A 21504-nucleotide genomic window follows, 5' to 3' on the forward strand; every position below is an offset into this window, starting at 1 on the left:
TCAAACTGTGCTGTGCGGTTTCGTCTTTTTACTCTCTGTGAAACCATGTTGCTCAAACAGCTCGTCTCATGTTCTTCAAATCTCCCACATTTCTCCTTATTGCTAGTCCATAATATTGAATCAAAGAATAAATTTTACTTTTTATAAGACGACCGGGACCTCCTATGTGTTTTCCGTGTGACAGTCTTTATCCACTGAAGTCTTTACATAATTTTCTCAGCCGAGCTCCAATTCTTTCTTTTACGTGCCCAAAAAATTCAAGCTTTTCTATGAGTGTGTCCCCATATGATTTGTCATTAACAACAGTAGTGCGTTCTTTACAGTCTCCATTCCCAAGGTAGCCTACCTACCTCAAACCACGACTGACCCCTGATCTTCTAAATATGTTTAGAATTCTTTTCATTTCCGTGTTCTCACTTGGGTCATGAAAGTTCTTTACACAAACATGGGTGCCAATGAATTTACTTCAAAACCCTGGGAGTGCTTTGTTGGACATTCATAATCTAGCATGTTACCTGTTTCAATAAATGTGGCAGTTACAACCCCATCCAGAAAAGTGTGACCCCTCTTCTTCCAAGATCCATCAAATGCTGCTACAATGTCTGTATTCTCAGGCAAGGCTACTGCTTCTTCTGCTGCTTCTTTCATTGAATGTTCACTTGCACCACATAAAGTACGATGTATTAATTTATTGTATCTATCAAACCTCAGTGGAGGTGGAGGAAAATCCATCACTGCAAAAAAAGTTTTGGCAGCTCTCCTTCACCTTCCAACACATCGCATTGCATAAGCAAGCTGAATATTTGCACTGTAATGTCGACTACCAGTTATTGGCCATGTCATATTATCACTGTGCATCTTACACAAGTTACAGGTAGTCACTAAACGACTTGAAAGACCCTTCCTTGCTGATATGTCCACAGAAACATCAATACTATCTTCACAATTGCAGTACTTACGTTTCAGAGCACTCTTCAAGTCTTGACAGCACATTTAGGTTCACAATAACATTTCTGTCGTTACTGCTGCTCATTACTAGGTCTGTTCTTATTACAGTCAGAAAGCGAAAATTTACGTATAGAAGCACCGCCTGTAGACACAGTTTCCGCGGTCGACTTTTGAAGCAACTGACGTGTATTATTCGGTTGTGTTTGAAACTGGTTGCAGCGAAACTTTCGTTTGGGGCTAAATTTCCTTACTCTCGGCGTTTGTAGCACAGGAAACACACACACAGAAACAAAAGAACACACAATAACTACAAAACCATACGCGTATGTAATTCCGAAATCATATATTCCCAGATCTTTAAAAAAAATGTGTGTGAAATCTTATGGGACTTAAATGCTAAGGTCATCAGTCCCTAAGCTTACACACTACTTAACCTAAATTACCTTAAATACAAACACACACACCCATGCCCGAGGGAGGACTCCAACCTCCGCCGGGACCAGCCACACAGTCCATGACTGCAGTGCCGAGACCGCTCGGCTAATCCCGCGCATCCCTCTCAGATCTTTGTTTAAATTCGAACCATAGCCTTCTAGACATGCCTGTACTTTGGTTCCGGGAGTCAGTGCCTTCTATAATACACCTGTGTTAACGATCCGTAACTAACGGTTGACATAACGGGAGAACAAAATAATACATCACGTATTCTGGCACACCTCAAACTGACAGATGGGCGTGGACACTGTGCAACATCATGTTCAACCTCAATTTTAGAACTAACGGAAAATGATAATACCTATAAGCTATACATTTTTGAAATCAGCATGAAATATGCTTTTCTACAGTCCAAGAAAATTTTATTTTTCAAATTTTTCTTCATTTTTACGAGCATGCCCCCTAATAGTTCATGCATCCAACTTGCGTACAAGAATAATATACACCATAATGGAAAAGAAAATTGAGGATATGTTAGAGGGCGATCAGTTTGGCTTTATGAAAGGTAAAGGAATTAAAGAGGCAGATCTGACGTGGCGGTTCGCAATGGAAGCAAGAGTAAAGAAAAGCAAGACATGTACATAGAATTTGTCGACCTGCAAAAAGCATTCAACAATGTATAATGTCGCAAAGTGTTCGAAATTCTGAAAAAAGTAGGGGGTAAGTAGTAAGTAAAAAACGGATAATATACAGCCCGTACGAGAGCCAAGAAGGAAAAATAAAAGTGGAAAACCAATAACGAAGTGATCGGATTAAGAAGAGTGTAAGACAGGCATGTAGCCTTTCGCCCCTACTATTCAATCTATACATCGAAGAAGCAATGAGGAAGTAAAATGAAGATTCAAGAGTGAGATTGAAAGTGAAGGTGATAGGATATCAATGAAAAGATTCGACGACATTGCTTTCCTCAGTGAAAGTGAAGAAGAATTACAGGGACTGGTGAATAGAATGAAGAGTGTATTGAGTACATAATATGGACTGGCTGTAAATCAAAGACAGTTGAAAGTAATGAGAAGGCCAAGAGAAGTCAGCTAGCATCGAAATAGGCCCAAAGCAAACTCGAAATAAACGTGTACAGGAGATTTCATTAATAATTAATACTATAGAGGAATCCACAGCCGTCGGGAACATCACGATTCTTGTTATCTACCGAACTGCCAGTCAATCAGACCTCGTGCAAGAATTATGAAAAAAAGATAGAGTCGCGCGTACAGTCGATGAATGCTGTGACACATAGAAATACAATAATGCCGGTGACAAGGATGAGCGGATTACTGTTTCCGTAGCTGTATATCTGTCTTCAAGATCCTCAAGGGAAATTGGGGCCAAAAATAAAGGAAAAGGAGTGTTTACTAATCCAAATCTTGTAACCTACGTAGAAAAATCTGCAAATATTTGGGAGAATAATATCAGCATAACATCCGAAGTGTCTTCTTACCAACTGCGGAAAATAGTTCATTGCTTTCGTTGGACTCTTTCGCTGTGCGTAACAACACTTCTGTTTTTAGGAAGACAATAAGACTGTTAATATAGTTCGGATTCCACCCGGAATTAATAATGTGATTCGGCCTCACGATAAAATAAATTTTTCGACAGTGAAAGCATTTTCCTGGAAATTCTCGGAAAATATAATTTCCGACAGCTCTTTCTCATCAGCTGAACAGTACTGCTAAAACTCAGTCAATGTTGCATTGTCAGTTTGCATCACCATGTACGAATTGGACTAAGTGTGCGTGGTACACAGCAAAATACGCAAAGAACGTACGCTACTATTTCTTACATTGTCCTAATTCTGTCTGAAGAAAACTAGTAATTACTGTGAACTGCCTGAATGCATTAACTTTGCTTCTGACGGTCGTGCCTGGTGTGAGATAAATGTTCGTTTTCAACATACAATAGACACTTCGCATTTTTCTTTTTTTGGCATCTACAGGGCATAAACAGGGAATTGTTTCATTGTTCGCCGATTCATTCGCTACGCTGGAAGGGCTGAATAAGCCGCTGTTATAAGTGTTTCTTCGTGAGGCAGAAATTACCAACTAACATTTTATTTTTTTTTAAAAAATAGTTGCAGTGTACCCTAACTGAGAAAATTTCTACGGTGAATTTCTTTCAATGTATTCTTTCTGTGTCAAATATTCCAAGGTAGCTATCATCGTGTCCTCAAATGGCTCTGAGCACTATGGGACTTAACATCTGAGGTCATCAGTCCCCTAGAACTTAGAACTACTAAAACCTAGCTAACCTAAGGACATCACACATATCCATGCCCGAGGCAGGATTCGAACCTGCGACCGTAGCGGTCGCTCGGTTCCAGACTAAAGCGCCTAGAACAGCTCGGCCATCATCGTGTCCTATTGTACCATTCCATTGTACGTGTCCCGGCACTGTAATTCCTGTTTGAAAAAAAAATTTGTGAAACATAGGCTGCACTGATTCTTTCTAGTGTAGGATCCTACAGTATATCCTAAGCTGAGACATTATGAAGTTTCCGAAGGTAAAGAAACTACTCTGAAAGAATCAGCGTGCACTCAGGAAAAATCGCTTGTGCTTAACATAGCATGCTTTATTCATACATGATATTTTATTTAATGAACAGTTCCTCTCTGTGTTCCTAGATTTGAGACAGGAGTTTGACAATTACATCTTCCACTTCAAATCAAAATATGATTACACTGTTTTGGAAATAAGTGATTGGTTCCGTTAATATCTATCTAAAAGAACGCAGCAAGTTTTACCTCACAGCAAATTAATTAGCAGTAGTGTAATGAACAGCAGTTCTCTTTAAATGTAGCTAAAGTGCTGTTAATGACTGTACCAAAAAGAAACCTATAGTAGATAATCGCTAAACATTAGAGGGGAACATGTTGAGCAACACTAAGATTCGATTTGAAATGAGAAAAAGCAAAGTTAGTATTAGGTAAAACGAGTGGAAGAGTTAGATTTGTTGGCAGGATTCTAGGAAAATGCAGCGCAGTTGTGAAGGAGATTGTATAGAGGACACTAGATCTGCTGATCCAGTGACTGCTGGCCTCATCGAGTGGGCATGACAACAGATATCAAACAATTTGAGAGATGTGCGGGTAGATTCGTAAAAGGTCGATATAGCCCGCATGACATTGTAATAGAAATGGGAAAAATGGGAAACATTGGAAAATTGGCAACGTAGTCCTCAAGAAACTATGATGGGAATATTTAGAGGACCTGTATTTGAGGAAGACTGTGTGACTATTCTGGTGCCGTCGTCGTTCAAGGGACGTTTAATAAGTAATACAATACTTCTTTCCTCCGTCAGTTCCGGTTTTAAAAATGGGGACTTCGTTGTGGGACATAGTGGAATATCTCCGCTCCAGGCCCTGTAATTTAATGAAGTTTCTATAGGTGGCAGTGTTATACGTAGCTTTCAAAATGTTGTCTGTAATGGAGATGCGTTCCAAGCAGAAAGCTGTCACTGAGGGTTTTTTTTGCGGAAAACAAGAGAATCGCAGATATTCGCAGGCGCTTGCAGAATATTTTCAGAGACTGGCAATAAACAAAAGCACGTTCATTCGGATCGACGGATCACAATCAAACACCTCGCTATACAACTAGAAGAGTTTGTTGGTAGAGCCGACACACTCTTCCATCATTTGGGTTACCGAAAGCTGTCAGCCTACTGGATTCCTCGCCGCCTAACAGAAGACAACAAAGAGAAACGAAGGATCACCCGAGCGGAATGTCGTGCGCTTTACGAAAATGGAAATGAAGTGCCAAGCTGCTTAACAGAGCGTAGGGTAACGATACGGGAGACCCGCACCGCCATAGTAGGCAAGGTCCTAACGGAGGTGGTTTGCTTTCCTCCGACCGTAATGGGGATGAATGATGATGAAGACGACTCAACAACAACCAGTCATCTCGGGGCAGGTGAAAATCTCCGGGACTCCGTGCTCGGGAAGCGAGAACGCTACCGCGAGACCACGAGCGGCGGACAGCGTTACGGAGCTGATCGTGACAATTTTTTCGTCAAGCATCTTGATAGGCGATGAAACAAGGGTACAGCACTTCGAATCAGAAGCAAAATGGCAATCCATGGAATGGCGCCACATCATCTCTACTTTAAAAAATAAATAAATAAAAACTCCGCCGGTAAAGTGTCACGGCGTCGGTTCCCTAGGTTTCCGAATGGGTTAGACTGTTTTATGTCCTCCCCACTGTGCAGTGATGTGTTTTGTGCTAACCTCAGGAAACCACAAAAATGCAAACGAACTTCTTCTCCATGACAACGCAGGGACACAAATATGAGCATCCGAGAAAACCTCACAAACCTTCACTGGACCGTTCTTCTTCATCCACCGTGCATCCCGGATCTAACGACATCTGACTTCCATCTATTTGGCCGAGTGAAGGGTGTAGTACGTGGATGAAGGGGAGGTTGCTGATGCAGAAAGGCGTTGGTCCGACGTTGACCAGCGTAGTGGTGTCATGCGGGCGTAAATACCTTTCCAGTAAGGTGGCGTAGGACCGTTGCATTGAACGGAGATTATGTTGAAAAATAGGGTTATATAGCCAAAGGAGTGGGGAATAAAATGGTGTATTGGCATCCTAATTAAAACCGTACTGTTTTCAAAAAGGAAAACACTGTCTTGCAATACTTGTTGAACTCCCCTCGTACGTTTCGCGTAGGGATATTAAGTATAAGATGAGAGAGATAATGGTGCCTCGAAGACATATAGTCATTCTTCCCTTACCAATTATGCAGTCTGATAGTCCAGCAAAACTCTGATAATGGTATCTATTATCAGGGCTTGCGGAGTGGATGCCAAAGTGGCGCAATGAAATAATACGTTTTCAATTCGTCACCCTGATATTTTGTAGATGCGCTCGCGCCATCCAGTGCATCTAATGTGATTCACATAGTATGCCATTCAGTTCAGTAGGAAACGTTAGCCAACACAGGTGTGCATTGAGGCCGTGAAAATAGTCCTGTCGTGTGCAGAGCGTTCCGGCCGACCAGTCCGAAATGCGCTATAGAAGAGAGGCATTCGCCTTTCAGGAGGAGGGACAAACTGTAGGTGGAGAAAACAGTGTCATGAAACTGGTTATATAGCCTATGTGAAGCATAAAGGGCCTGAAATGACAGTTCGAGCTCAGGAAAATATCCGACGAGATTGCGCAACTATTCAACGAAGCTGACAGCGTTTCCAGAACATTACAAATCCCTCATACGTCTTTTCAGAGGATTGAGAAACGGGATTTAACGTTTTGCTCTTATAAATTGCAAGTGGCTCAACAGTTGCGGTTGGAAGATAAGGTGAACAGGCTCAGGCCGGCCGGTGTGGCCGAGCGGTTCTAGGCGCTACAGTCTGGAACCGTGCGACCGCTACGGTCGCAGGTTCGAATCCTGCCTCGGGCATGGAAGTGTGTGCTGTCCTTAGATTAGTTAGGTTTAAGTAGTTCTAAGTTCTAGGGGACTGATGACCTCAGCAGTTAAGTCCCATAGTGCTCAGAGCCATTGGAACCATTTGAACAGGCTCAATTTCTGCACAACGTTACTGAACATACTTGACTAGGGTAATGCATTTATAACAAATCTTGTGAGGTCTAGTGAGGAAAACTTCCATCTGAATGGGTCTGTTATAGCAAAGTATTTCCTATATTAATCGGAAGAAAACGCGGAGTTGTTTCATGAAAATGCCGGGGGCAGCCTAAAGGTCGTTGTCTGATGTGTTACTGGATAGCCTATTGGAATCTCTGGGCCTTTTCTTTTAAGACAAAAATGCTCAGGCAGTGACTGCAGTTCCGAACGGTATGAAGCCATGATTAGCAATTTCCTTATTCCATAGCTGCAGGTACATTAGTGTGTAAATGCGAAATGATTTCAAGACGGCTAGACTACACCCCATACGGCTCGTAATTCAGTGACTACACTGAAGTGCGCCACTTGCCACATCGATTGCTCTCATGATTCAGTGACATCCCATAGCTAGTGACGTCACCTCATCTTCGAGACCTTGATCACTTTTTCCCCACGATGTCTCCACAATACCGATGAATGCTGCAATCTCGAATAGTCATTCCTCAATAAATAATTTAGAGCATAATGATATGCTTCTGAGGACGTCTTCACCAATGTGTAGCCAATGACGGAAGTCATTTTGTCAAATACTTTTTAAGAAATGGTCTTGCGCTTGGGTTTTCAGTAGTAGCAATGTGTATACACTCCTGGAAATGGAAAAAAGAACACATTGACACCGGTGTGTCAGACCCACCATACTTGCTCCGGACACTGCGAGAGGGCTGTACAAGCAATGATCACACGCACGGCACAGCGGACACACCAGGAACCGCGGTGTTGGCCGTCGAATGGCGCTAGCTGCGCAGCATTTGTGCACCGCCGCCGTCAGTGTCAGCCAGTTTGCCGTGGCATACGGAGCTCCATCGCAGTCTTTAACACTGGTAGCATGCCGCGACAGCGTGGACGTGAACCGTATGTGCAGTTGACGGACTTTGAGCGAGGGCGTATAGTGGGCATGCGGGAGGCCGGGTGGACGTACCGCCGAATTGCTCAACACGTGGGGCGTGAGGTCTCCACAGTACATCGGTGTTGTCGCCAGTGGTCGGCGGAAGGTGCACGTGCCCGTCGACCTGGGACCGGACCGCAGCGACGCACGGATGCACGCCAAGACCGTAGGATCCTACGCAGTGCCGTAGGGGACCGCACCGCCACTTCCCAGCAAATTAGGGACACTGTTGCTCCTGGGGTATCGGCGAGGACCATTCGCAACCGTCTCCATGAAGCTGGGCTACGGTCCCGCACACCGTTAGGCCGTCTTCCGCTCACGCCCCAACATCGTGCAGCCCGCCTCCAGTGGCGTCGCGACAGGCGTGAATGGAGGGACGAATGGAGACGTGTCGTCTTCAGCGATGAGAGTCGCTTCTGCCTTGGTGCCAATGATGGTCGTATGCGTGTTTGGCGCCGTGCAGGTGAGCGCCACAATCAGGACGGCATACGACCGAGGCACACAGGGCCAACACCCGGCATCATGGTGTGGGGAGCGATCTCCTACACTGGCCGTACACCACTGGTGATCGTCGAGGGGACACTGAATAGTGCACGGTACATCCAAACCGTCATCGAACCCATCGTTCTACCATTCCTAGACCGGCAAGGGAACTTGCTGTTCCAACAGGACAATGCACGTCCGCATGTATCCCGTGCCACCCAACGTTCTCTAGAAGGCGTAAGTCAACTACCCTGGCCAGCAAGATCTCCGGATCTGTCCCCCATTGAGCATGTTTGGGACTGGATGAAGCGTCGTCTCACGCGGTCTGCACGTCCAGCACGAACGCTGGTCCAACTGAGGCGCCAGGTGGAAATGGCATGGCAAGCCGTTCCACAGGACTACATCCAGCATCTCTACGATCGTCTCCATGGGAGAATAGCAGCCTGCATTGCTGGGAAAGGTGGATATACACTGTACTAGTGCCGACATTGTGCATGCTCTGTTGCCTGTGTCTATGTGCCTGTGGTTCTGTCAGTGTGATCATGTGATGTATCTGACCCCAGGAATGTGTCAATAAAGTTTCCCCTTCCTGGGACAATGAATTCACGGTGTTCTTATTTCAATTTCCAGGAGTGTAGAACAGTTATCTATACGTTATATTAGTGTAAGTATGCGTGAAATCGTATAATAAGCTAAACTGAGATGTACTGATTCCTGTGAGCCAGCCTGTATGTAGATACATAAACAATGGCCTGTCTGTATCCGTTTAGAAGCACTACAGACAATTGACGGTTGACTCAAAGATACAGGAGTTTTCAGTGGTTTTTCGCCTTAAAGCTTAACAAAGCGCTCCTGCCGCACTTGCGTTATCTGACAAACCTGACCCTTTTTCTGTGTCGGTTGTTGTCCGTGTACTGACTGTGCCCAAGGACAGATGTTGGAAGCGGCGGCTGCTCTGCGCCTGCAAGGCGGCAACCAGGCAGGCATATCAGCCAGCCGGGAAGCTGACAACTCAGGCAAGGCCGGGGCACAGTCTAACGGCGACCCTCTCCTACCCCCGCTCAGCTGTTGCTGTGTTGACAGACCACTCGAGCAGATCACTCGCTTCTCCACCGCCTCAGAGAAGAACAAACACAACGGCAAGTGTCTCTGCTGCTGTCCTACTCAGCGTCGCATTATAATTTCCATTTCCTTCTCCCACGAGTACACACAGAAACAGAACACTGCAAAATAAGTTTTGAAAACATCCGAAGTTTCTGAAACATCTGTTTCCTTTTTGGACATCTGATTATTTGCAATTAAACGCCAATCAAAAATATTTTACAATATTTTTTTACAATTCGTTTTTGCAATTTACTTCGTTAGTGCACATAATGGCAACGTGGTCGCTTACCGAAATGCTGTGCCCGTTGGACACTGATATCCGATCGATCACCCATGATCTACTTCGTCATGAGTTAGAACATAAAAAACCACTGTCTTAATCTTATCACAGGGGTCCCTACGATAGCGATATGCGGACAGTTATTGTACTTTCTTCCCTTCCTTACTTAATATTGGTCTGCCAGTTGAGGCTTTTCGTTATTTCTGTGCGGTCCTCCTCCGTGTACGTTCAGTATCCACAGACATTTGTTTTTGGAAGTAGAATTCTAACATGTAGGCTTTGTTTTTATTGGAGTAGTTTTTGTGTCACAGTCCCATTCTCAAACATTCATTTATGTCCAGAATCAAGCTGACGAACTGAAATCTGACTTTCTAGTAGAATTTGTTATGCCTTCCAAACACTTCGTCAATTTTCTATGACTGATCGTACAAGAGTTTTATAAGCAACAGCCGGCCGAAGTGGCCGTGCAGTTAAAGGCGCTGCAGTCTGGAACCGCAAGACCGCTACGGTCACAGGTTCGAATCCTGCCTCGGGCATGGATGTTTGTGATGTCCTTAGGTTAGTTAGGTTTAACTAGTTCTAAGTTCTAGGGGACTAATGACCTCAGCAGTTGAGTCCCATGTGCTCAGAGCCATTTGAACCATTTTTTTTAATAAGCAACCTCCTTTGCCGACAGACTGCCTTTTTCAGTATCCAGTGAACCTTAGCCTGCCACTTATTTCACCGAAACGATATGAAAAACGATAACTTATACGTCATTTACTAGTGGAACGCCGTAGTGCAGCTCAGGCTTCCTTCAGTAAGTGATCTCGTATTTTAAACGTGATAGTTCCCGTCAGGAATATACAATAATCTGTATCATTCTGCAACAGCTGTGCACCACATCGCGTGCTTTTACTTCAGATCCACAGACAAAGGCAGGACACGGAAAATTTACAACACTGCTGACCTGCATTAGAAACGTTTATCAGAAAGTGAATGGCTTATCGAGTCATTTTCACTATTTATCGTTCAAGAACTATGTGTTATCTGCTGTTTCCTAAATGCTCTCAGCCGGCCGAAGTGGCCGTGCGGTTAAAGGCGCTGCAGTCTGGAACCGCGAGACCGCTACGGTCGCAGGTTCGAATCCTGCCTCGGGCATGGATGTTTGTGATGTCCTTAGGTTAGTTAGGTTTAACTAGTTCTAAGTTCTAGGGGACTAATGACCTCAGCAGTTGAGTCCCATAGTGCTCAGAGCCATTTGAACCATTTTGAACCTAAATGCTCTCAGGTTTTCAGATCACAGGTGGTATTGATAGACCTGATAATTGATATAGCACATATACTTCACGTTATCGAGGTAGGTTCATTGTTCGTATTATTGTTTCGTTTCCAAAGTAGACGCTATAATTTCGAACTGAAATATCTTTGCACAAGAGCCTGTATAATCGGATAATATGGGATCTATGTTGTACTCGAAGACACCACGACAGCTGTGGACTATGAGAACATCGAAATTTTAAACATTTTTATGGGCTGAGTACCATCATCCGTACGTTAACTTACATACAGAATGTATACGGGGTGAGTCACCTAACGTTACCGCTGGATATATTTCGTAAACCACATCAAATACTGACGAACCGTTTCCACAGACCGAACGTGAGGAGAGGGGCTAGTGTAATTGTTTAATACTAACCACACAAAAATGCACGGAAGTATGTTTTTTAACACAAACCTACGTTTTTTTTAAATGGAACCCCGTTAGTTTTGTTAGCACATCTGAACATGTAAACAAATACGTAATCAGTGCCGTTTGTTGCATTGTAAAATTTTAATTACATCCGGAGATATTGTAACCTAAAGTTGACGTGTGAGTACCACTCCTCCGCTGCTCGATTGTGTGTATCGGAGAGCACTGCAACAGACATCGCGTTTCTACAGAATGATCTGCCAACGTTGCTCGAAAATGTCCCACTGGAAACGCGTCGTCGCATGTGGTATCAGCATGATGGTGCACCTGCACATTCCGCAATTAACACTAGGCTGACCCTTGACAGGATGTTCGACGGGCTTTTGATAGGACCTGGAGGACGCATAAATTGGCCAGCCCGTTCTCGTGATCATACACCTCTGGACTTCTTTCTGTGGGGTACGTTAAAGGAGAATGTGTACCGTGATGTGCCTACAACCCCAGAGGATATGAAACAACGTATTGTGGCAGCCTGCAGCGACATTACACCAGATGTACTGCGGCGTGTACGACATTCATTACGCCAGAGATTGCAATTGTATGCAGCAAATGATGGCCACCACATTGAACATCTATTGGCCTGACATGTCGGGACACACTCTATTCCACTCCGTAATTGAAAACGGAAACCACTTGTGTACGTGTACCTCATCCCTCATGGTAATGTACATGTGCGTCAGTGAAAAAGCCCAATAAAAAGGTGTTAGCATGTGGACGTAATGTGCTGTTCCAGTCTCTTCTGTACCTAAGGTCCATCACCGTTCCCTTTGGATCCCTACGTAATTCGGTGCTCTCCGATACACACGATTGAACAGCGGAGGAGTGGTACTCAAGCGTCAAATTTAGGTTACAATATCTCCGGATGTAATTAAAATTTTACAATGCAACAAACGGCACTGATTACGTATTTGTTTATATGTTCAGATGTGCTAACAAAACTAACGGGGTTCCATTTAAAAAAACGTAGGTTTGTGTTAAAAAACATTCTTCCGTGCATTTTTGTATGGTTAGTATTAAACAATTACACTAGCCCCTCTTCTCACGTTCGGTCTGTGGAATCGGTTCGTCAGTATCTGATGTGGTTTACGAAATATATCCAGCGGTAACGTCAGGTAACTCACCCAGAATATAGCCACCTCGATTGCATAAAATTGTTGTCAAATTGGCAATGGTTTTGACAGCAGTAAGGCGGTCTTAATTGGAAAAATTACGTAGGATTACCTAGAAAATATAAAGACATGGCTCCAAAATACAATATACTTAACAGCATTACTTCCATAAAAGGTACAAACATGGGTGAAAAACATCTGAGCAAAAATGCTATAGTCAAATATAAATTGTCATAAGAAAATAAATTAAACTGTAAAAATGTAACATGTTTGTCAACTGGAATAAAACGTTCCATCGAAATACAATGGCAGTCGCGAGGCCGCTTAGCGCCAAGAACTGCATCAAACAGCAGCTACCGTCATACTAGACGGCTAACAGGCCAATGCAGCCACGAGTTGGACACGAAAACAGGTTCGCGCCATCTAACAAGATGTGATCGAATTACACACAACAGAAAATGAGGCACTGCACAGACAATTTTAAACATTACAGGCAACACCAGGAACCAATGCATGAAAGTTACAATATACCTTAAACGTTTTATTTTACAAAAGTAATACAGTTCAAATAATGTACATAGAATATATGAAAATGGAAAGAAAACGATGTTTAAGAGTCTACATTGAGGAGAGTATCGCCATTCAGGCCATTTTAATAAGCGGCTCTATACCATGTAAAAAGTTTTAGTTGCGTAACTGCAACTGTTTGTTAAGAATGAGACCGTCCTTCGATGATAGGTGTTTAAATATCTCTAGCTCTTCTAAGATGTTAATATTAAAGCCTTCTTTCTCCGAGTGCAAGATCTGGCCGTCTTTTACATCTTTATGAGTATGTCCCGTGATTAGCAAATGGCCAGCGAAAGTTGAATTGTGAACATTGCAAGATATATTGAAAAACTTGTTAGCTTTCCGTAGCAATTATTCTGTTTCCAATAGTCAAGATTTAGTATATAAAATTTCCTTTGACATAAACAATCTTTACACAAATGTGCCGGTACTTGAAGCCTTAGACATAGTAGAAAAGCCGGTCGGGGTGGCCGAGCGGTTCTGGGCGCTACAGTCTGGAACCGCGCGACCGCTACGGTCGCAGGTTCGAATCCTGCCTCGGGCATGGATGTGTGTGATGTCCTTAGGTTAGTTGGGTTTAAGTAGTTCTAAGTTCTAGGGGACTGATGACCTCAGAAGTTAAGTCCCGTAGCGCTCAGAGCCATTTGAACCATAGTAGAAATAATTTACGTTCTTTCAAAAAAGATTTATCTAATGAGCAAATCTCCGACTTTATGAATTTACTTCTTATTGCAGTAAAATACAATTATTTTGAATTTAATGGGATACTATATCAGCAACTAGATGGCCTTGCAATTGGGAACACCATAGCATTAATCCTTGTAGATGTGTTCATTAATTCCTTAGAAGTAAAATTTTTCAATAAATTTTCAGCGTCAGCTGTATGCATTCTTTCACAGCTAGATACGTCGACGACATTTTGATCATTCTCAAAGGGCCTAATGACGGCATTGATAGACATTTTAATATGTTCAACGAGATTCATGAAAATATTTCTTTCACCTGTGAACGAGAAAATGAGTTCCAGCAATTAAACTTTTAGGATCTCACTCTTACGATAGTAGACGACAATATTAGCTTCAATACCTCCGGTAAAAAAACCATTTCTGACAAAATTCTACCATTCTCTTCAGTACACCCGCATTCTCATAAGATGGCCTGGTTTCATTCAGCTATTCATAGAGCCACCTCCACACCCCTTTCTTCTGAAAATCTCAATTTTGAAATTAATCTCATTAAAACTGTTGCTGTCAATAATGGCTATGATCCTTCTAGTAGGAAAACCAACAAGAATCACCACTCTAGGCCTTGCTAATAATGAACCTAATGAAAAGAAAAAAAATTTTCTCTATACCATTTCTGGGTCCAATTTCTTACAGGATACATCGTTTCCTTCATAATCCTAAAGATGTCGAGATCTTGCACTCGGAGGAAAAAGGCTTTAGGCTTGACATCTTAGAAGAGCTAGAGATTTTTAAACAGCTATCATCGGAGGACGGTCTCATTCTTAACAAACAGTTGCAATTACGCAACTAAAACTGTTTACATGGTATAGCGCCGCTAATTAAAAATGGCCTGAATGGCGATACTCTCCTCAATGTGGACTCTTAAACATCGTTTTCCTTTCCATGGCCGGCCAAAGTGGCCGAGCGGTTCTAGGCGCTACAGTCTGAAACCGCGCGACCGCGACGGTCGCAGATTCGAATCCTGCCTCGGGCATGAATGTATGTGATGTCCTTAGGTTAGTTAGGTTTAAGTAGTTCTAAGTTCTAGGGGACTGATGACCTCAGAAGTTAAGTCCCATAGTGCTCAGAGCCATTTGAACCAGCCTTTCCATTTTCATATATTCTATGTACATCATTTGAACTGTATATCTTTTGTAAAATAAAACCGTTTAGGTATATTGTAACTTTCATGCATTGGTTCCTGGTGTTGCCTGTAATGTTTAAAATTGTCTGTGCAGTGCCTCATTTTCTGTTGTCTGTAATTCCATCACTTAACTTGTTAGATGGCGCGAACCTGTTTTCGTGTCCAACTCGTGGCTTCATTGGCCTGATAGCCGTCTAGTATGACGGTAGCTGCTATTTGATGCAGTTTTTAGCCCTAAGCGGCCACCCGACTGCCACTGTATTTTGAGGGAATATTTTATTCCAGTTGACAAACATGGTACATTTTTACAGTTTAATTTTTGTTCTTGTGGCAATTTCTGTTTGACGAGAGCATTTTTGGTCAGATGTTTTTCACCTATAGTGTTATTAAGTGTAAGCACACTGTTTGTACATTTTATGGAAGTAATCCTATTAAGTACATCGTAATTTTGACACATATCATTACACTTTCTAGGCCATCCTATGTAATTTTTATTCTGACGAAGACAGACTTAGTGCTGTCCAATCCATGGTCTATTTGATAACAATATTATTCAACCGAAATGGCTATACATACATTCTGTAATTATATGAATATTATTGTGGACCACCTGCATCCTTTCGTGGTTCAAGTCTTTTCTGATGGCGATGACGTCTTCCAGGACGTCTTCCACGACACAAGCCCACAACCATGTTGCAGTGCTTTGAGGAGCAAAGTAGTGAACTTACATTGATGTCTTAGCCAGCAAATGCCCGTGATCTCTACCTAGCTGTGTGCCCAGGAAACACCGTCCCGAAATCTGCGAGAATTTTGTGACCTGGTGCCACATACCTCTGGAAACCTATCCATAACCTGCGGGGTCCATTCCAAGCAGAATCGCTGCTGAACGGCGTTTGAAAAGTCGACACTTACCCTATTAAACAAGCGGTCATAATGTTTTGGCTCGTCGGTGTACGTAATAGTGTAGGTAAGAGCTTTAAATGAAGAACAAGACTTTTGACGAACTTCTTCATCCCAACAGTACGATTCATTTCCCCTTCTAGTGAAAATTAAAATAAAACTCAATTGCAAACAGATGAAAATTGTGCGAGATCTGGTTTTTTTCGATTCTTTCGTTTGGATAATTGGGAGCATCATTTTAAAGCATTAAACTGTATTTGATGATAAAATTTGGCTTCGGCACCGAACTACACGTTGTATGTGCTATAAGAATTTGAGAATGTAGCTCACTCAGTTCATTGAATTCCACTCGAGACTATGGTCTGTCGCCAAATGAATAACCTATAAAGGCCACAGAAACAACAGCGGCATCAGCATTAAGGTCTTTGTCAACAGACGAACATACTACTTTACATATCAAAGACGTACTGAGTTCAATGCTCCTTCAACAGCTCTGCACCGTTCACAACCTACGAGCGATATGTTAGCACACTGTACACGAAAGGACACCCAGTATCACCGTGAAAGACTTGACGAGCAGCGGCTTGGCCACGAGACGTTTTATGTGTCTCCCAGCGCCCCGTTTCTGGCTAGAATTCTCCAGGAAATCGCGGCCGCTGCCGATATTGCGTGCTCCTCGCGGGCCTCCTGGCTTCCGTCCAGACGCGTTAAAGCCGTCCAGCACACTGGGCAGCGGAGGCAGCAAAACAGTCGCTCCGAGACGCCGTAACTCACGCCGGCAACTGCAGTTCGCAGAAATTAAGCTGGGCGTAGGTTCTCACCAGTTTAGTTTCCAGAGGACTAAAAAGCAACGAAACAAGTTCTTTGCAGTCAAGTTTATGCTGACTCAGAAAGAACTTCGCTCCGTATAATCTGAAAAACTGTTAAAGTAGTACTATGCACGTAGTACATTTAATAGCTCAGTTCTGACGACGTTCCAAGTGGTTATAATTAAAATGCATCTACCCACAGTAGTCTAACGTGCACTATTACCGAATCTTGGTAGATATGCTAATGCGTTAATGCGGAACCGATTTACGCTGGAAAAAATTTGTTCCAATTTTGGCCACTAGGTGCAAATCTGGCGCTGTACAATATTTCGACGATGTCTCCAATGCTGATATTGTGTAAGTGCTGATTAATAATAAAATCATCCTGTTATTTGTCGTTTCTGCCCACATCCCATTCCTAATCCGTTACATATTTCCGAAATGTTTCCGAAATATACGTCTTTCTTGCATTCACAGCGCCAGATTTGCTCCTGGTGGGCAAAATTGGAAGTAATTTTCTTTTCCAGCGTAAATTGCTTTTGCGGTTTAGAACATCTACCAAGGTTCACTGCCATACGATAATTGCCACCCACACAGGATCTCTGTGCACTTTAATTATATCAACATGGTACATATGTGACGAGGGATGACCGTCACTATGTAGGTGACAGCCATTCAGTGTTACTAAACTCCGTAAATAACACAACAGTCTCTGATCTCAAATATCTGTCTTATCTGTCTATTCAGTTTCAATCATTATGATCATCTTCATGTTGATCTAAAAAGAGAAAATATACATATCTCTGAAAAACGTTTGCAATAGTAGGCTGTCAAATATTGCAAGTAGTATCATAATATACATAGTCTAGAAGGTTAGAAAACATACCTGTCTTCATGAAGTTAACAGAGTAAGCAAATAAAATATATAGCCAGACAGTAAAATCATGATAAAGTGGTAAACATTCCTGACCCGCAATGTCGGGTTGTAGCTGGCGTGTTGTGCTCACAACTACCGTTCACACAGCTGAGGGGGCGTGGTCGCTAGATGTCACTGGCCGAAGACAGTTAGCAAAGGTGTGATACGAAGTCAGAAATGTTTGGCCTTAGACAGTCTGCATAAAAGTTGATTGGATACGTCAAAATGGAATTCAAGAGGGAGTGAGAGTTTTAATATGGGTGCAGAGAGAGGTATTAGTTTAATTACAAAAGCTGGCTGCAAATAAATATGTGAAACATGCAGTACAATAAAATTAATTGACAGTAGCACGTCAAAGGCTTAAAAAGTCACGGGCACAGGTGCAAAGCAAATAGTATCATTTTGGCTGTATATTTTATTTGCATATTTGTTATCTTCATGAGGATAGGTAAGTTTCCTAATAGTACATATGTATTTTACGATATTGCCTGTAATAGCTGAAACTCTATTATTACGCCCATTCTCAGAAATATGCACAGTTTCCCTTTCTAGATCAGTCTCAAGATGATCATAATGATTGAAATCGGTAACTGAATAGTAAAAATATTAGTGATCAAAGACTGTTGTCGTATTTACAAAATAACAAACTTCTTTGTTCCCAGTCTCACTACAGGTTTCTTTTCCCTGTAGAAGATCTTTTGATATGACTCTTTGATTGCTGGTGAACTAAGGAGTCAGAAGAAAGCTTTCGAGCGAGTACTTCAACAGCCTGCGAATTATTCTCGCTTCCATCAATTGGGAAAAACAACAAAGCAACGGTAATTCAAGGTATTGACAGTCAACTTATTTATCACATTACCTTAACAGTTCCACACAGACGAACCACGTTATAATCTCCAGCTACCCATGAAAGTCCAGTATGGTCGGTATTTATCTTATGGCAGCGAAACTTGGCAGACACTCTAATGCGTTATTGCGGAGTCGATTTACGCTGAAAAAAAATTTGTTGGAGTCTTGGACACAACATGCAAGTCTGGTGGAGTGATTGCAAGAAAGACGTATAAAAATGTTTCCATGTGTAATGGATTAGATACCGCACGTGGTCAGAAACGTTAATCAAGTGAGAAATAATGATTTCATTAGTAATCGCTGCTTTCACAATTTGTTCAATATGACCACTGGGGTCGCTTATGAGAGCTGATCAGCACCTGGCGGCCAAAATTGGAACTAATTTTTTACAGCGTAAATTCTATCTATCGCTTCCGCCTTGGTCCCGCATTGTGCGCGGTGTTGGCGTGGTTAAATCGGATTTGGCATGTTAATGTGAAGGGGTAGCCGGATGCCCTTCCTGCTGCCACCCCGGTCCCCCCCAGGACGGAATCAGAGTACCCCCGCTGTCTGCGTCTAGTGTAAATCATGGAAAAGTGCGGATGTGTGTCAAATGTCTGTGAGTCGTGTAACTGAGGCGGGACGTGGGGACCAGTCCGGTATTCACCTAGAGGGATGTGGAAAACCGCCTAAAATCCACATCCAGGCTGGCCAGCACACCGACCCTCGTCGTTAATCCGGTGGGCGGATTCGTTTCAGGGCCGGCGCGCCTACCCGAGTCCAGGAAGAAGCGGATTAGCGCTCTCGGCTAACCTGGCGGGTGTTTTTGCACCGTAAATCTGTTCTGGATTAATCCGTTAGCACATCTAATAAGTTTTGCTGCCATGTGATAATTACAGCCCATACTGGACCACCGTGAGTGGCTGCACTTCAATTATGACCACCAGTTATTTGGATAAGGCGGCTACGTGTATTATGAGCCTCCATCTACATCCAAATTTGTACTTAGAGACACGGGAACATTACACGGAGAGATCGCACGGATGGTTGGTTGTAGCGTAGTTACTGCAGGAAGAGTCGTGACGCTGTGGCGGACAGTGCGACAGGAAGAGTAGGCACGCGTCTCTCCAGACGATTGTAGGATTGTCCGGCTGGCTCTGACGAATAAGGCGGGTAACAATTGCTGAAATCCGGGCAGAGGTTACAGGCAGAATGTCACCACTAACCGCCGGGAATGGATGACTGGAGCTGGATTTAGACGCCGATTTTCCATGCGTAGTTTACCGTTGACACCTTACCATAGACAATTACATGGCGTAAAGTCAAGAAAAATTACGACAGTGAGTGGGATTCTGTGATTTCTGTGAGTGGCTTTCAGATCGACTAGACGAGCTAGGGATAGATGATGATGAGTTGGGTTGAGGGGGCGCTCAACATCGTGGTCATCAGCGCCCTGACGAGAAGTCAACATGAAATCTCATGGGTGGGGACAAAGGCTGTCCTCACATGCCCTTCCCCACCTGTTTAGGGATGAGGCCTGATAGTTCACAAAATTTCACCACTCTGTTAACGCTGGTATCGGTATCTGCGAGGACGGTGGGCAGATCTCCAGCGAGACCAATGGCTGCCCTATTATCAGTATAGAGGACACACGTAGCCACAATATGCTGAACTGAAAGTGGCACGCCACAAACTTCACAGAAAGGTGGATTCTCACCCCGGAGGAGGAAGCCATGTGTGAAAGGGCTATGCCCGAGGCGCAGTCTAGCAAGCGAAACCTCCTTCCAGCAGCGAGGCTTACACGAAGTCCGCCAAGCTTTTGTGGTCGGTTTGAGTGACCGCAGTTTGTTGTCCGACACCTGCAACCAATGAGTCTCCCACTGACGCTTGATGCATCTGTCAGAAAATAATGGCATGCAACGGGATACGGGATGGGACAGTGATGGACAGCACCATACCGACATGCTTCCTTGGCAGCTTTATCAGCCATTTCGATACCCTGTATCCCAACGTGGCCAGGTATCCAGCAAAAGATCACCTCCTTGCCATGGCGTTAGAGCCGCTGTAAGCAGTCATGGATCAGCTGAATCAGCGGGTCTACCGGATACATTTGGTGAAGCGCTTGCAGTGCATTAAGGGACTCGGAACAGACAAGAAAACTCGTAAGGTGATGTCTGTGAACCCTCTCAGGCTAGGGATAGATCACAGATATAATTAATTCGTGACATTCATACCTCTCCAGCTTAGACTTCAATGCAGGGCGAATAATTGACAGTATGTAAAAAGAAGCCACCTTCCTCACAGTCTTAAGGATGCCAGTAAGACGCAGCTGCCGTCCGTTGGGATTACTCTGCTGTGGTCGCCAACTGTGACGTTCCAGAAACGATAGAGCACTTAGTTCTCATTGTGTACTCACAATATTATTCCTTCTTTCTTAGGAATGGCTGTTTTGTACACTGAAACTAGTGTCAGTAAGCTCTCGTAATGATATAATTTTAAACAAAGTATCAGAAAGGCACGGAAATACTGGATTATCTGGTTAATAGCTTCAGTTCAAATTGTTCATGATGTAACACTTTCAGTTTGCCTCTTTGTACAGTACAAGCAAAGACGGAACAGAAATCAGTAGATGTGACGTCAGATGTTGATTTGACAATTTCAGAAAAACTGGTTGACTTATTCAAGACGAAGAGCTTCACAAATCGGGCAAGGCAGTAGCGAGTTGGCCCACCTCTGGTCCTCATGCAGACAGTTATTTGGCTTAGCGTTGATTGATAGAGTTGTTGGATCACCTCCCGATGGATATATATATATATATTTCTGGCGCGTTAGATCGTCAAAACCCCGAGCTGTATAGGAGGGCTGCCTATGCTGTTTCAAACGTTCTCAATTCGGGAGAGATGCATTCTCTGGCCAAGGAAGAATTTGGCAAACACGAAGGCATGCAGTATAAACTCTCACCGT

General features: G+C 43.4%; 1 protein-coding gene across 1 annotated transcript in view; it reads left to right on the forward strand.

The window, feature by feature from the left end:
* LOC124545780 (cyclic nucleotide-gated cation channel alpha-3-like) overlaps positions 1 to 21504 on the forward strand; it is a gene marked incomplete at its 3' end in the record, with an annotated part of 672390 nt that overhangs the window by 245494 nt on the left and 405392 nt on the right. The window contains exon 7 of the mRNA XM_047124727.1: positions 18765 to 18770. Within this exon, the coding sequence (XP_046980683.1) occupies positions 18765 to 18770 (6 nt within the window). The remainder of the gene's footprint in view (positions 1 to 18764; positions 18771 to 21504) is intronic.

Source organism: Schistocerca americana, chromosome 8 (genome assembly GCF_021461395.2).
Source record: "Schistocerca americana isolate TAMUIC-IGC-003095 chromosome 8, iqSchAmer2.1, whole genome shotgun sequence".
Lineage (NCBI taxonomy): Eukaryota > Metazoa > Arthropoda > Insecta > Orthoptera > Acrididae > Schistocerca > Schistocerca americana.